General features: G+C 40.5%; 1 protein-coding gene across 1 annotated transcript; it reads right to left on the bottom strand.

The window, feature by feature from the left end:
- Positions 1–1,546: 1,546 nt before the first annotated feature.
- On the bottom strand, positions 1,547–4,570 carry LOC138889909 (uncharacterized). The gene is made up of 5 exons (XM_070173254.1): positions 4,246–4,570; positions 3,394–4,049; positions 2,763–2,869; positions 2,310–2,670; positions 1,547–1,612 (listed from the first exon to the last, which is right to left on the bottom strand). The coding sequence occupies exons 1-5, from the start codon at positions 4,568–4,570 to the stop codon at positions 1,547–1,549; spliced, it is 1,515 nt and encodes a 504-aa protein (XP_070029355.1).
- Positions 4,571–17,414: the final 12,844 nt, after the last annotated feature.

Here is a 17,414-nt window from a genome sequence, read left to right as displayed (position 1 = left end):
CACTATCCGGTCAACTAATTCAACTTAAGCTTTCTTCTTGGAGACTAAGTGTCTCGATTCATTTCAAAACCTCACTGGACCCGAACCAATTACCCCGGCGAGTCATATAACAATTGTAAAGCATGACTTAGTAGCAAATGGGGAAAAATGGATTGTACTATTCAAACGACCGGCTGGATCGTCACATCCTCCCCCTCTTAAACAAACGTTCGTCCTCGAACGGGTTTAGAAAAATTCCTGGAGTCTCAAATAGGTGTGGATATTTGCTCTGAATCTCCCGTTCAGTCTCCCAAGTAGTTTCTTTGACTGGCTGGTCTCTCCACTCTACTTTCACTAAAGTTATATTCTTTGATCTCAACTTCCGAACATGCCGATCTAAAATTGCCACTGGCGCTACATCATAAGTCAAATTACCATCCAACTGAACTATGCTAAAATACAAAACATGGGATGGATCCCCAACATACTTTCGGAGCATAGATACATGAAACACTGGATGAACACCCGATAGATTAGGTGGCAAAGTAAGTTCATAGGCCACCTCTCCTATCCTTTTAAGTATTTCAAAAGGTCCAATATATCTAGGACTCAACTTGCCTTTCTTCCCGAATCTCACAACACCTTTCATAGGCGAAATCTTCAGCAGGACCTTTTCCCCAACCATGTAAGACACATCACGGACCTTCCTGTCGGCATAACTCTTTTGTCCAAGCGGTGCTGTGCGAAGCCGTTCCTGAATCAATTTGCCCTTGTCCAAGGCATCCTGAACCAAATCAGTACCCAATAGCCTAGCCTTACCTAATTCAAACCAACCCACTAAAGACCGGAACCGTCTCCCATATAAAGATTCATATGGCGCCATCTGAATGCTCGATTGGTAGCTGTTATTATAAGGAAAATCTGCTAGCGGTAGGAACTGATCCTAAGAACCCCCAAAATCAATTACACAAGCGCATAGCATATCCTCCAATATTTGAATAGTGCGCTCGAAATATCCGTCTGACTGAGGGTGAAATGATGTACTCAGATGTACCTGCATACCTAGCTCTCATTGCAATGCTCTCCAAAACTGTGATGTAAACTGTGTGCCCCTATCAGAAATAATAGACACTGGCACACCATGAAGGCGAACAATCTTGCAGATATAAATCTTTGCTAACTGCTCCGTAGAGTAAGTAGTCACCACTGGAATGAAATGAGCTGACTTGGTAAATCTGTCTACAAGCACCCAAACTGCATCAAACCTTTTTTGAGTATGTGGAAGCCCAACAACAAAATACATAGTAATCCGCTCCCATTTCCTCTCTGGAATCTCTAGCTTCTGAAGTAATCCACCTGGTCGTTCGTGCTCATATTTCACATGTTGACAATTTAGGCACCAAGCTACATACTCTACTATGTCCTTCTTCATTATCCTCCACCAATATTGCTGCTTCAAATCATGATACATCTTTGCGTCACTCGGATGAATGGAATACTGCGAACTATGAGCTTCTTGGAGAATCAACTCATGCAAACCATCTACATTGGGAACACACAACCGACCCTACATCCTCAATACCCCATCATCCCCAAGAGTTACATCACTTGAATCACCATGCTGAACTATGTCCTTCAAGACAAGTAAATGGGGATCATCATACTAGCGCTTCCTGATGCGGTCATATAAGGAGGACTAAGAAACCAGACATGCTAGAACCCGATTGGGCTCCGAGACATCCAATCTAACAAACCAGTTGGCTAAGGCCTGAACCTCCAATGCAAATGGTCTCTTTGCTACCGGTAGATATGCTAAATTGCCCAAACTTTTCGCCTTTCGACTCAAAGCATCGGCCACCACATTGGCCTTCCCCGGGTGATATAATATGGTAATATCATAATCCTTAAGTAATTCTAACAACTTCCTCTATCGCAAATTAAGGTCCTTTTGCTTGAACAAATATTGTAAACTTTGATGGTTGGTATAGACCTCACAATAGACATCGTACAAATAATGCCGCCAAATCTTCAAGGCATGAACTATAGCTGCCAATTCAAGGTCGTGCACAGGATAATTCTTCTCATGTACCTTCAGCAGTTGGACGCATAGGCAATCACCCTACCGTCTTGCATCAACACCGTGTCGAGACCAATACGCGGCGTATCACAATACACATTATAAGAACTGGTACATGTAGGAAAAACCAACACTGGAGCAGTAGTCAAAGCTATCTTGATATTTTGGAAGCTCTCCTCACACTCCTCTAACCATCTAGACAGAGCACCCTTTTGGGTCAACCTGGTCATAGGTGCAGTAATATAAGAGAAACCCTGTACAAATCGGCGATAATACCCTTCCAAGCCAGAAAACTCCAAATCTCTATAGCTGATGTTGGCCTGGGCCAACTCTGAACTGCCTCTATCTTCTTTGAATCCACCTTGATTCCTTCACTGGACACTATGTGTCCCAAGAATGCCGCTGAGCTGAGCCAGAACTCACACTTAGAGAATTTGGCATAAAGTTTCTCCTCTCTCAGCCTCTGTAATACAATACCAAAGTGTTGTGCATGCTCCTCCTGGCCACGTGAGTACACCAGGATACCATCAATAAATACCACGACAAATGAATCAAGATAAGGCCGAAATACACTATTCATCAAGTGCATAAATGCTGTTGGGCATTGGTCAGCCCTAAAGACATTGCAAGAAATTCATAGTGACCATAACGGGTCCTGAATGTTGTCTTTAAAATATCGAAATCCTAAATTTTCAACAGGTGATACCCAGACCACAAATCAATTTTTGAGAATACCTTGGTACCCTGCAACTGATCAAATAGGTCATCAATACGAGGCAATGGGTTCCTGTTCTTCACTGTAACCTTGTTCAGCTGTCGATAATCAATACACATATGCATGGAGCCATCTTTCTTCTTTACAAACAAGATAAGGCACCCCAAGGTGATATATTGGTCCAGATGAAACCCTTATCAAGCAACTCCTGTAGCTGCTCCTTTAATTCTTTCAATTCTGCTGGGGTCATCCGATATGGTGGAATAAAAATAGGCTGAGCCGGCAATAAATCAATGCTAAAATTAATATCTCTGCCAGGTGGCATACCTAGAAGATCAACTGGAAACACATCAAGATAATCCCTCACTACTGGGACTGAATTAACTATATGGGTATCAATACTAACATCTGTCACATAGGCTAGATACGTGTAATCCCCCTTCTCAACTATTCGTTGAGCCTTAAGAAAAGAAATAACTCTGTTGGGAGTGTAATCTAAAGTACCCCTCCACACTACTCGTGGTACACCTGGCATAGCCGGCATCACGGTCTTGGCGTGACAATCAAGAATAGCATAATAGGGCGACAACCAGTCCATGCCCAATATAACATCAAAACCTACCATGCTAAGCAATAAAAAATTGGCTCTGGTCTCAAAACCACTAATAGAAATCAAACACAATCGATAAACACGATCCACAACAAGAGAATCTCCCACAGGAGTAGAAACATAAACATGGTAACTCAAAGAATCCCGGGATACACACAAAAGCAGGGCAAAATAAGAGGACACATATGAATAAGTGGAGCCTGGATCGAATAGAACCGATGCATCTCTATGACAGACCAGAACAATACTTGTAATAACAGAATCAGAAGAAATAGCCTTTGTACGAGCAGGAAGAGCATAGTATCGGGTATGGCCTCCCCCTCTAGGGCGACCTCTACCTTCTGGACCTCCACCTCGAGCTGGCTGGGCAAGTGGAGAAGTAGCTAGTGTTGTGATCATAGCTTGAGAACTCTGTGTAGCATGCTGTGGCTGAGAATTCTGTGGAGGTGCACCCCTCCCAAGTTTGGGGCAATACCTCACCACATGGTGAGTGTCGCCACACTCAAAATAAGCTCTAGATGGATGTGCCAGCTGTGATTGGCTCGGGCCAGGTCTACTAGACTGACCAGTGATGGCACCCCATGTAGGAGGCACACTAGATACTAGAGGTGCATAATAAGGCTCCTGAGGTCTAGGAGGAGCTGGAATACCACTGGCTGCTGGAAGAGCTGAATGAATGGGGCAACTTACATAACCTCTACTATGACGAACTGCAGCTGGGGCACGGGAACCAGAATAATGGCCCAACTCTCGAGACCTCTTGGCCTCTCTCTCCTCCCTATCCCGAGAAAGCATGCCCTCTACTCTCCTAGCAATGATAAGCAATATCCATCTCCAACTTCCGGGCCATGCTAGACCTGATACCGGGAATGAGCCCCTCAATAAACCGGAGAACTCTCTCACGAACTGTAGAAAACAAAGCCAGTGCATGTCTATCCAAGTCAGTGAAATAGACCGCATACTCCGAAACAGTCATAGTACCCTGGCGCAAATGCTCAAACTCCACGCGCCATGCATCCTTGAGGATCTGAGGAACATACTCCCGCAAGAATATATCCGAAAACTGAGTCCAAGTGAGTGAAGCTGCTTCGGCAGGACTATCCAACTCATATGCCTGCCACCACTGATAAGCTGCTCCTCTAAGCTGAAATGCAGTGAAAGAAACCCCACTAGTCTCTGCAATACCCATGGTATGGAGGATACATGGTATGGAGGATACAGCGGCACTTCTCAAGAAATCCCTGAGCATCCTCTAATGCTAGACCACTGAACGTAGGAGGCTTATACTTTTTGTACCTCTCAAGCTTCCGTGGTCCTCCTCTGAAGCTACGACCCTAACCTTGGGCTGAACTGGGGCTACAGGCGGTACTGGTATAACCTCCGGGACCTGATCAACCGGAACTCACTGCTCTAGGGTGCAGGCTGTGGGAGTCTGTGCTCATCCCCTGAGCCTGAGATATGGCTGCAGCAAGGGGAATCAACCCTGCCTGAGCTAGAGTGTTGTACATAGTCATGAACTGAGCAAGAGTCTCCTGAGGAGCTTGAGTAGTGGTAGTAGGCGTATCTGGTGCATGTGCTCCGGCTGGAACTGCTGGTGATTCCTCTGTAATATCTCACACGGGTGCTCTAGCTGCACCATGTGAGCGTCCTCGACCTCTACCCCGGCCCCGGCCTCTGGCGGCTCTAGTAGGGGTCGCGGGTGCCTGGTCATCTCCGATAGTACGTGTCCTTACCATCTGTGAGAGAATAGAAAACAGAAGTTTAAAATGTTGAAATCAATAATCTCTCATGACAAGGAATCAGATGAAGTGGAAATTTTCTTATCAGTTCTATAGCCTCTCGAAGATAAGTACAGACGTCTCCGTACCGATCCGCGATACTCTAATAAACCAGCTTGTGATTCATGACTCCTATGAACCTGGAGCTCTGATACCAACTTGTCAAGTCCCAAGTTCTCCCTCCGTGAACTGTCGTGACGGCACCAAGTCTCTATGACTAGGTAAGCCTGTCAACTTGCGAAAAAATTAATTTAAGGATACAAACTAGCCAACTAACAGGTAAGTATGATAAAAAGAGTTTAAAATGCCTCTTGGCATATACAATAAAAACACTCTCGACCGAACATAGCACTTCCAAAATTCGGAATCTCATGAATCACAAGCTAAATGAATACATAGTGCTCTAACTCCAGAAGTCTAAACAAAAGAAAATACAAGAAGCCTATAACTGAAGAGAGAATAGAGAGGGACTTCTAGGTTTGCGGATGCGGCAGATATACCTCGAAGTCTCTGGATCGCCTCGCCTCACGGATAGAATGGATTAGCATAAAAACCTGGATCTGCACACGAAAAAGGGCATGAGTACACCATAGCGGTACTCAGTACGTGCCAAGCCTAACCTCGGTCGAGTAGTGACAAGATCAGGTCGAGGACCTACCGGTGCAAATATAATAATAGAAGTATAATAACCTCTCACAGTATAAGTAAGTGCAAAAAAACTCGTAATAGGGAAAGAATCAATTTGAAACAACAGTCAGCAAAAGAGATAACGACAGGGAAACTTCCGGAATATCAATCTGTAGTCTCAAAATAAATAACAATACATGGCAACTCCCAGAATACCGATCTGTAGTCCCAAAAGTAAATAACAGCACAGGGCAACTCCCAGAATACCGATCTGTAGTCCCAAAAGTAAATAACAATATAGGGCAACTCCCGGAATATCGATCTGTAGTCCCAAAAGCAAATTACAACTCTGGGCAACTCCCGGAATACCGATCCGTAGTCCCAAAAGTAAATCACATCAACGCAACAGTGGGAATATGATTTACAACGAGAAAATCTTACCATTTAAAATCAAATGCAAGTCAAGAAGGGAACACAGAATTTACTAAACATGTTGTATAGAGTTCAGGTAGGCAGTTAAGGCAAATAAGGCTATTAAAACAGTTAAGTCACGTAAACATGCTTTCCTAACTAAACAGGATAGTTATATATATTGATGTTGCTCAATTAAAGGAAAAACAAATATTTGATTAATGAAAATAGGATTTTTCAACAATATAGTTTGTGTACATACTCGTCACCTCACGTACACGGCCCTCATATAACAAACAACATCAAAATCCTAAGGGGAGTTCCCCCACATAAGGTTAGGCAAGCTGCTTACCTCGACTTGCTCTAATATAATCCACTAGTAGGCCATTTCCTCGATTATTCAACTCTGAATGGCTCGAATCTATCCAAAAATAATTCGATACAGTCAAAAAAATTTATAGAATCAATTTCATAAATAAATACTACATTTTTCAATAAAAATCCGAAATTAACTCAATAATTCACCCATGGGGCCCATATCTCGGAACTTGATAAAATTCAGTAAATAAGAAAGATCATCCAACTACGAGTCCAACCATACCAATTTTACCAAAATCCGACATTAACTCGACCCTCAAATCCTAAAAATTCACTCTCTGAACTTTCTACCATCTTCCCCAACTTCCATCTCAAAACTACTAATTGGTTGATGAAAACAACTATATATTCATTTATATTAACTAATTCCGAGTTATAATCACTTATCTCGATATTTTTCCTTGAAAATCTGTCAAGAATCGCCTCTCCCTAAGCTCAAATTCGTCAAAAATGGAGAATGGGATGAAGTCCCCTCTTTTTATAACTTAAAGTTTCTGCACAGATCTGGACCACGATTTTGGACCACCTCGGTCATCGACAACCTTTATCTTGGACCACCTCGGTCCTGGAAAACCTCGGGACCACCTCGGTCTTCGACCGCCTCGGTCATGGACCACCTCGATCATGGGCAACCTCGGTCTTGGATCTGGACCTCGATTTTGGGTCTGGACCTCGATTTTTAGGACCTCGATTTTGGATCTGGACCTCGATTATTAGGACCTCAATTTTGGATCTGGACCTCGATTTTTCTAGGACCTTGATTTTTGGGTCTAGACCTCGATCTTGATGTCATCATGACCTCGATCATGACATCATCATGACATCATAAAGAAAAACCAGCAGCTTCACACCAGTAGATATCAGCCATCATTCAAAGTCCAAAAATGATCCGTTAATCACCTAAAACTCACCTTAAGCCCTCGGGACCTCAACCAAATACACCAACAAGTCATAAAATATTATACAAACTTAGTTGAAACCTCAAATCATATCAAACTACGCAAAAATCATAAATCACACCCCAAATCAAGCTTAATAAAACTAAGAGCTTCCAACTTCTATATTCGATGCAAAAACCAATCAAATCAAGTCGGATTGACCTCAACTTTTGTACACAAGTCATAAATAACATAACAAAGCTACAAAAAAATTCAGAGCTGGATTCCGACCCCGATATCAAAAAATCAACCCCCCGGTCAAACTTCTAAACATAAATTTCTTATTTTCGCCATTTCAAGCCTAATTTATCTACGAACCTCGAAATAAATATCTGGACACACTCCTAAACCCAAAATCACCATACGGAGCTATTGGAATCATCAAAAAAATTCATTTCGGGGTCGTTTGCACATTTTTCACTATCCGGTCAACTAATTCAACTTAAGCTTTCTTCTTGGAGCCTAAGTGTCTCAATTCATTTCAAAACCTCACCGAACCCGAACTAATTACCCTGGCGAGTTATATAACAACTGTAAAGCATGAATTTAGCAGTAAATGGGGGAAAATGGACTGTACTATTCAAAATGATCGGCTAGGTCGTCACACTTATCCCCGTAGGTATTCTATTTTCTACGTGCTACATGTTGTGGGAGCTACGTACGTACAAGGAGACGAGCGTCTGTGTGTATGCTAGATTTTGATATGTTTGGATACACTTAGACTTATGCTATGCTTTAACTATACAACTTGAGTTAATCTTATCTGTTTAAATGCTTTAATATATGACTTAGCCTAAGATTAGACTTGCGTAGTTTACGGAGCCTTGCGACTTTAAAAACTTGGCGGGATACTTGATTATCCATAGAGTTATACCTTCTTTTACGTATGTATCCTTGTGTTGTATTTATTTGTTTGAAAGTTTCGTGACTACCTAACTTGTACGTATCTTCGAGAGTTGGGCTAGTGACCTGTCAAAAGTTTTCCCACTCCTATAGGATAGGGTCGTTCGCCTCCGCATGATTATGTAACACCATTCTTATGGAATCGGGTCGTTCGTCTCAACAGGATTATATAACACCACTCTTATGGGATCGGGTTGTTCATCTCAGCAATATTCTTATGGGATCTGGTTGTTTGCCGTAGCAAACTCTTATGAAATATCTCAGTATTATTCTTATGGGATCGGGTCATTTGCCTCGGCAGAGTTATCTGAAATATCTCCGATAGGTAGTCCGTGCGTACCTGAGTATCTTGACAGATTTGTACCTGCTTATTTTATTAAAAAAAAAACAAGATGTACATATTATCTATTTTATTACTGCTTGTCATGCTTCTTACCTATCTACGTTCTTATGTACATTGATTATTGAACCCCAAGTACGTGTCGATGTCGACTCCTCGTCACTACTTCTTCGAGGTTAGGCTAGATACTTGTTGGGTATGTGTTGAAAGGTGTTATTCCATTCCAAATAGTTTTTGTAATAGTATGCTATATTCTAGTAATCAGTTGTTCATAGTTTTGGGGGATTTTAGATAGTTGTTCATAGTCGGGGATTTTAGTGCACTTGTGACACTGGGTTTTTGGAGATTTTAGACAGTTGTTCATAGTTGCATCGATGTTATGATATTCAGCTTTATATTTTGTTCATATTTCATATCTTGGCGAAGATGTTGGTATTTTATCATGATTTTTAAACCTAATTCCACTTATTTATTTTATCACTTGTTTTTAAGAGATGTTATGAACTATCGGACGTTGTGTTGATTTATTGTTGGATGATCTAACGACAGCGTTAGGCTCATCGCGACCTACGATGCGAATTAGATCGTGACATAAAAAAAGAATTGATTTCGCTATTCCAACAAAACAAAAAAATTGTGGTTGGAGCTTTTTATAATAACATTATAGCGAAGAAGCTGGTGAGTGTTGTAACTGAGTGAAGGCAAAGACTACTTTGCTTTCGTTGTTTCTTCATCAAAAAAATAAGACAATGACATTTTTGTGTTTTGGGTTTTCTCTCAAATGAGAAGAAAAGCCATCCTTCATTCCGTTTTTTCTTTTCATTTTTTCTTCTCTTAGTATACACAAAGCAAACCAGCAAAATGGAAGCTTAGAGAAGCTCTAGTTTCCAGAAGAGAAAACGAGGTGGACTGATCTGAAGGACTCATTTGGGGAAGTTTGGAGTCACAAGACTTGTAGGGTTAGATCCGTTAGTTTTTCTATCAGGGTTTGAAATAAGGATGAAACTTGCTAAATTTTGGATACTTCAAGGATTTTTCTTGTTCAATGCTATAGTTTAAGGATGTACATTAAGTTATGAATATAGTTCACGGATAACTTTAGCATACTTAGCCTTTAAATAACTTTAGCATTTCTTGAATTGGAAAGATATTTATAGATTTGGGAGATCCTCAACAAAAATATTTCAACATCTATTAGTTAAATCTTTGAGAGGGTATTAATATTATTACCAGCTCAAAGGAATAAAAGCCTTAGATGTTTCTTTCTAATTATTAAGATTCTAACGTGAAGCAACACAACAATGACCGAGACATAGTTTTGCTTCATGTCTGATTGGAAAAAGGTTAAGGAAATGCCAAACATTGATTATGGGAAGAGTATAAGTTTCAGCTATACGTACTGTAACAGAAACTACAAAGTTATTCCAATCTCGAAAAGAAGACGTGACTGAATCAAACAAAGTTAGGGGGTACATTTGGAGTTTTCTCCTAGAAGACAAAACACGAATCCCGAATATTTTTGTTTTTTTCCAACAAAATTTGAACGACCCCATTAGCTTTTATAATTGGCTCAAATTTCTCCCCCAACTACTGACCAATATAATATTATACAAAATGCCCTATATTATTCATTTAAATTAAATCATACTCTATTTTTATACTTGAATTTATCTGTTTACTAGATACTTCACTAATTAATTTACCAATTATTTACCCGTAAAACGGTACAGTTGAATTTATATATGGTTTCTAGACAAGTTAACTAATTCGATTCTAAAATAATAGGAGAATTGAATAATAGGACATGTGAATTATAAATAGGAGAATTGAATAATAGGACATGTGAATTAATTCGATCATGAATCTTAACCTTGAAATGAAGATGGAATAGCAGAAACAGTAGTTCCGGGAACAGGGCTTCCGATCACAACAATAATAGAATCAAAGAGAAAAAAGATAAAATTGTATAAAGTTTGAATAGATTATAGCGTAAGTTTGCCAAAAAAATCGCGTCCTTTTACAATGATAACAGAGCTCACTATTTATAGCTGCACCTAGGGAACAAGGTCGTAGGATCTGCCCTTCTTTAATGTCAATTATGAGGGCCGTTGACGAATGTGTAACGGCGGGCATGAATGATAAATTCTTTGTAACGGGCAGTGTACTAAATGATGTAGAATATTTTTCATTAAATGCTATCGGATGGGAAACATTTATTGCATCTTTATGAATATCATTCTTTCCGGTAACAAATGGAACAGTTGTCTTCGATTTTAGCTATCCTCTACCTTCGGCTCCACGTGTCATTCTTTCACGCAATGATTTATCATAAAATATTTTACCCTATACAGATAGTCTCCCTACTTTTTGTGACTTTACTATGTGCCATGGGGAAGTTGGTAGAAACATTCCTTTTGGCGAAAATTTTACTGACCCTCTCTGAAAACTTCTAGCGGTTAATTAGACACACGTCTCTCAGTATTTAATGCCCCGAACACGCATCATCTCATGATTTAGCGTAACCTTCGCCGGTTATCAAGGTAAGTATGATCACGAGTTTAGCCGCCTAAACCTATACTTATATGCATCTACTTCCTTAATTTTACACTTCATAACACTTTGAATTTTCTAAGACTTTCTTTATTCAACTCATCTTCTGATTTCAATCTTTCCTCAACTTCCTTCTTTCAAAGAAAAAACTCTTTCACTGAGAAAAAATGGCCTCCTCTTCAAGAAAACTTAATTCTTCAAAGAACAAAGGCAAAGTTGACGATGCTGCTCCCCCTACGGTGAGCACCATTGTCCCAAAGAGCCTGATTACCACCAAAGATTTCGAAGAGAAATTTTCTTCTACTAGCTCTCGTACATGAGCCGTTGGTAGATACCCTTCTTCCATGCTTCCTTCCAGAATTCATGTTGTGAAAGAAGATTGTCGTTGCCAAAATTTAAACATTATCGCTGCCGATCTGGCGGAGCGGATAACCCTACCCAAGGAGGGTTTTACATACTTTTACATGTATCCCTTTACTTTGGGAGAGTTTTCTCTGAGTGGAGAGCTTGATTCCATTACCGCGGAGTTCTATCTCTGCTATCAGGTGTATTCGGCTCAAGTAAGTCCTTCCATGTGGAGGGCGATTGCTTGTCTTCGGCGCTTGTGCCAAGAAACGGGAGAGGAGCTATTCCTAGATCACGTGATGAACCTCTATTTCCCAAAAATCTTCCATGGGGGAATGATAAACTTCAGCAAACACGGCCATCATGCTCTACTATCTAGCATGGATGATGAAAACGACCGGGGGCGTATAGAGCAGTTCGTTGCAATTGCCACCAGTAATATCATTCCGACAACGGCTTCATCCTTTCTGAAATCATGGAATCGCACTCGTAAGCTCCTTGTTTAATATTTATTTCACTAGAAAGTTTCTCATATTCTTATAAACCCTCCTTCTTTCTCCTATTTCAGCAACTCAATGGGTTCCACCTAGTATTGAAGGATTGGATCAGTGGGTCCAGAAAATCATGGACATTATTACGCTCGAAACCTGAACGTGGAAAGAACTGGCCCTTAAACACGGGTGGAAGATGTCACGCCCTAAAACCGAGAGGCGCGACCGGTGCTCAACCGAGCAAGCCCGACTGAGCAAGCCTATTAGGTTTTATTCTACCTAAAAATTAATTTATGAATAACAAGGAGATGAACTCCATAAATCCTACTTTATGAGCATTACATTGAAATTTTTTATCTTTGTCTTTCATTAACAGTTCAACCATACTATCCAAATTATTACAATTAATAGATATAAAGGAAACATTCTTCCAAATAACAACATATCTATTTCAAATTTTCAATACCCGACACCACCCACAACCTGTATACGGAGCCTCTAAACACAACTGAAGAGTAATATAGAAATGCCGGCAATAAGACTCTGGCTATACCTCAAAATACAAAGTACATGATAAACAATGGTATAGGACCCCAAAATGAAGTGGGGGTCACCAAGTCAGCTGAAAGGGAGATGCGTCACTAGCTGCGACCAACACTGCCTGCTATGGAACTACCTACATTCATTTAAAGACGTAGCACCCCCGGCTAAAGGGACGTTAATGCCATCGAATAGCACTAGTATGTATAACTAAACACCATCTCATTAGAAAGAACAACCATACAAGAGCAAAGAAATCATAAGGATTCAACAAAAGCTTTAAACAATCACCACATCATCAAATAAAAGGAATCACATAACTTTCACATAATTTCCATAGCTTTAGTTTGGGGCATTTAATACTGTTCATCATCATTCACAATACCACCGCTTTCTTGAGTGGAGTCCGATCACGACCCGATCAGCTAGGTTACCTCATTTGAGACATGTACCTCAATCACAATCTCATTCTCACTTTCCGAAATTCAATATCAGCACAATACCACCATGTGTGCGCCATGGCGTCCGATCATGACCCGATCGGCTAGGCTGCCTTACCAACGCGTTGTTCCTTTCTCATTAATCATCTCATTTCAATATTTATTTCACATGTATCAATTCATAGGCACTTAGGGCCACAATTATCACATTATACTTGGCACTAGGCCATATTTCATAACTCACATTCCATATCACTTTCACTTTCAACATCAAACTTGCAATTTAAGATAATGGGCACATACAAGAGCAATTCAAGTTGTAAGCATAGAGAGAGATTCACGTGATTTGGCATAATAATCACAATTTAAACTTGACTTGAAATCTAGGCAATTTAGCATATAGTCCACATTCTTCACATATCACCAATTTACCAAGAATAGCATATTGAACATATTGGGACACACTTTTCACATATATTCTTGCAACACTAATTCCTTTGAAACAACAAATACTACGTCAATCAAATTTCGGACTTACAATTTTACATGGACACCATGGGAGCTCAATTTCTAAGAAGAGGAGGTTTTATCTTTACATACCTTGTTCAAGCTTTCCTTAAGTTTCTACAATCCACCAATACCTCTAGCAAAAACAATCTATAAGGAGATAGCAGGAATCAATTAATAATTAGGAAGATTACCCGTGGTGTAACTCTCTTAGGAATTTCATCAAACACCTAACATGTGCAGTAGTCTACAAGGTCTGAAAATGGAAATTCCTTCTTCCCCCAATCAATTTTAACAGGAACTACCCAAATTAGTTCTTTAATATCACATACTAACACTTAGTCCCACATGCATGGCCTATTTCTAATCCCAACAACATATTTGAACCCTTGACCTCTTCCATGAAATCTTGGAAGAAGGACTTACCCGGATGGAGGACAATCAAGTGGTTATCTTCCTTGATTCTTGAGAACTTGAGCAAGATTTGGGTGATTATAAGCTAGGCTCCTTCTTTATCTCTCTATATGCTCTCAACTCTATCTAAAATCAGTAGAAAAATGACCCCAAATGAAGCCCCAAAGCCTATATATTAAAATGGGGTCGGGTTATAAAAATAGAAAAAATAAGTCTCTGAAATCGGGTATGTGGTCGCATAATGGACCGCAAAACAAGAATGTGGGTCGCAAAATGTATCACGGAATTGGTGCCAAAAACTAGGCTACATTGGTCTAGTTTGGGACCAGATTTGCGATCACAGATCAATTATGCGGACCGCATAATGGTTTTGCGATCGCAGAACTGACACAGGATCGCATTTTTTCAGCCTTTGGTAATTTGATCGTAACTTTGTGTAGGAATTTCCAAATGATGAATGGTTTGAAGTGTTGGAAACTAGACTCGAAGACCTTTCATATTATAGGTTGTTCATCAAATAAAACCTTATATATATATATATATATATATATATATATATATATATATATATATGCTCGTTCAAAGTGTGGACTTGTGCAAACTCATTTGGAATTTTAGCCCATTATGAAATTTTCTAACTTGACTTAGACTTAGGCCTCCCATTAGACCCCAAATTACTTATTATAAGACTTATACACTTATTTACCAAATCAAATTGATGCCCATCTTGTTAATAGTACATATAATATTATAATTAGCCTACATGGCACCATGAAATCCTAATTTACTTAGCAAAATTTTTCGGGGCCTTATAGAAGACCAAAAATCATGGTAACTTAGACTCATCTCATCTTTGTTTTTTTTGTGTGAGGAAATTAATTAATCCTTTCTCTCTTTACCGAATTTAGGTGTACACCCGGGCTCGATTGTCGTCCCCAAGGAGGACGTTTTGGCTAATTCTACCGATGTGATGAGGCTGCTTCAGGAGGCACTTACTTGAACAAGTGTCTACGGGCTTGCTTCGCGTGTGAGTATTTCTTCTTGCAGCCCCCGGCCGGAGAACAAGCAACCAAAAATAAAGTGCTCATCTACGGTCGGGGGAGAGAATAAGAGGGCGAAGAATGCTGCCCCTGAGTCGTCTTCGAAAGTTGTGGTGACGAGCCCTCCGCACGGGCCGGCCATAGACATCGTGATGATCGATGTTGATGGAGAAGCTAGTGATGAGGGAGCTTCTCTACATAGCAGACGACGATCCTCATCAACTCAACAGAATACTAAACTTGTTGAGTTAGTTACACCAACCGAGGATGATGTCTCGGCACTTGGGGGGAGTTTGAGATGGTAGAAAATGCCAACTCCTGTTGCCCGATCCTAGTAGATGCACCCGGTACCGTGAGGCTGAGTACCGGGCCCCTTCCATCTTCGGTTGATAAGAAACCAACAACCATCGCTGCATATTTCACAGATGTTTCTCACCCTTCAATGCCATCAGCTTCATACCTTCTTCACCCACTCTCCCATCAGCAACAGCTACATCATCTCCACCGACCACATTTGTTCAAAAAGAGGATGTTCCTCTTCCCCAATCCTAAGTTCATGGGAATTTAGGGCAAAATTATGTCACCTCCTCAAGAAGATCTGCAAAGGAGGAGGAGCGTTACTCTCTCTCTCTCTCTCTCTCTCTCTCTCTCTCTCTCTCTCTCTCTCTTTGTTTCCCTAGCCAGTAGAACTTGCTAACTATCTGAAGCCTTTGGCCAAAGGCTTCAGAAAAAGATTGGGAAAAGATACAGGCTCTCTCGGGAGAGTGCTTGTTGAATAATTCCATGCACAACGCCACAACAGTATATTCTTCATTTCCTTTGTAATTTCTTCTATCTTTGATTTAGTATTATTTTTGAATTTGCCTTTCTTGTTTTGCAGGCTAATTTCCTTGATTTCGAGGGCCTTCATAGGTTGATTCAGGAAAAGGTAGAATTTACCTCTGAGTGGGATCAACTTTTGGCCGAGCGGCACCAAATTGTTGCTCGCCTCTCAGAACTGGAAACCAAAGTTGTTGAGGCTGTTGTGTTGGAGGCTCGTTTGTAGCAAAGCGAGTAAGAAGTGGAGACCTTTATCCAAGAGATCGCCCCACTGAGGGTTCAATTTGAAGAGGCTAGGGCCAAATGGGATGAAGTCCATAGTGTAATTCTTGCTGCATCTGATCGCGAGGTTACCTCCGCTGAAAGATTGACTAATTTAGAGGCAGCCTTGAACTCCAAAACTGAAGAGCTTGCTGCTGCTAAGGTGACATATGCCCAGTTGGAGGAGAAGTACGAGAGGACCATCGAGCATAACAGACTTTTCAGCTCTACTGTCCGCGATCTCGATGTTAGCCTCCAGTCCATGAGGTCCGCGTGGGAGAATCTTTCTGCCGAGGTTTACCAACTTAAAGAAAAACTTCAATACCGAGCGGTTTCCCTTATTGTTGAGAAAATGCATTCTATGTATAGTATGAGAAGAAAAACCTTGGAAGAGGCCAAAGCGAGTGTTATAGATTTTGACGTCGAAATTGCTAAGGCCCTTAAGTTGGAGTTAGCCACAAAAAGAGGTCTTCCTGCCAAGCCTGATGCTACCGATTCTTCTAGTTTCGATTCTGAGTTCTCGGGAACTGTAGAGGAAGTGGAAGGTGATAATGTTGAGGGCCAAAATGATGAAGGCCAAGATATCGAACCAGCAGTGGATCTACCCACTTCCTCTGGGCTGTGGATGTTTCTCTTCCTCCGGGTTCCGCAGATGCAGCTGTTTAGCTTTTTATTTCTTTTCTAACTTTTGTACATGTGCCGTTTTGGCGCTGTTATTGTGAATAAAAACATCTTTTGCTCAAGTACTGCATGAGACTTTCTACGTTCTTTTGTTTGAACATTTATACAAGTTTTAATCTTTGCGTTCCTTCTTGCTTAAGTGTTTTGTGCAAGTTTATTTCTTGCGACTTTTTTCGTTTGAGTATCTGTCCAAGTTTATTTTTTGCGTCTTTTTGTGCAAGGCTTTGGGTGCATTTTTCCCCGAAAGCATTTGGATTTCGGGCATTAGTTCTTCCAAAATCAAATTTTTCGTGAGGGTTTCTATAATAAAGGGCCCTCTTATGTTTATGATGCTCTTGAAGATGACGTCTCCTGTTCATTATGGTACTAGCATTTGAAGTACTCATTTAACTTTCAAATGGCTAAATCAATTCATCATTTAGACAAGAAACAAGATAGAAATAAAAAGACTTTACTTTATTCCTTCCATTTTCAAAAAGTACATAAGCATTCGTTATGCTAAAAAAAATTCCATTTCTTGTGGCTAACTTGTACATGCTTGTTTCTACGGGTCTGGTCACGCAGTCCCCA

Source organism: Nicotiana sylvestris, chromosome 4, assembly GCF_000393655.2.
Source record: "Nicotiana sylvestris chromosome 4, ASM39365v2, whole genome shotgun sequence".
Classification (NCBI taxonomy): Eukaryota; Viridiplantae; Streptophyta; class Magnoliopsida; order Solanales; family Solanaceae; genus Nicotiana; species Nicotiana sylvestris.
This window is presented reverse-complemented; position numbering and strand designations above follow the sequence as displayed.

What these genes read in the sequence shown, in the direction of transcription:
- LOC138889909 (XM_070173254.1), bottom strand. Translation starts at nt 4,570, where the DNA reads ATGGGTATTGCAGAGACTAGTGGGGTTTCTTTCACTGCATTTCAGCTT. An exon ending in AAAATTGATTTGTGGTCTGG is followed by an intron (nt 2,671 to 2,762) that starts GTATCACCTGTT and finishes CAATGTCTTTAG; the next exon opens with GGCTGACCAATGCCCAACAG. An exon ending in TTATCGCCGATTTGTACAGG is followed by an intron (nt 1,613 to 2,309) that starts GTTTCTCTTATA and finishes CTTGTCTTGAAG; the next exon opens with GACATAGTTCAGCATGGTGA.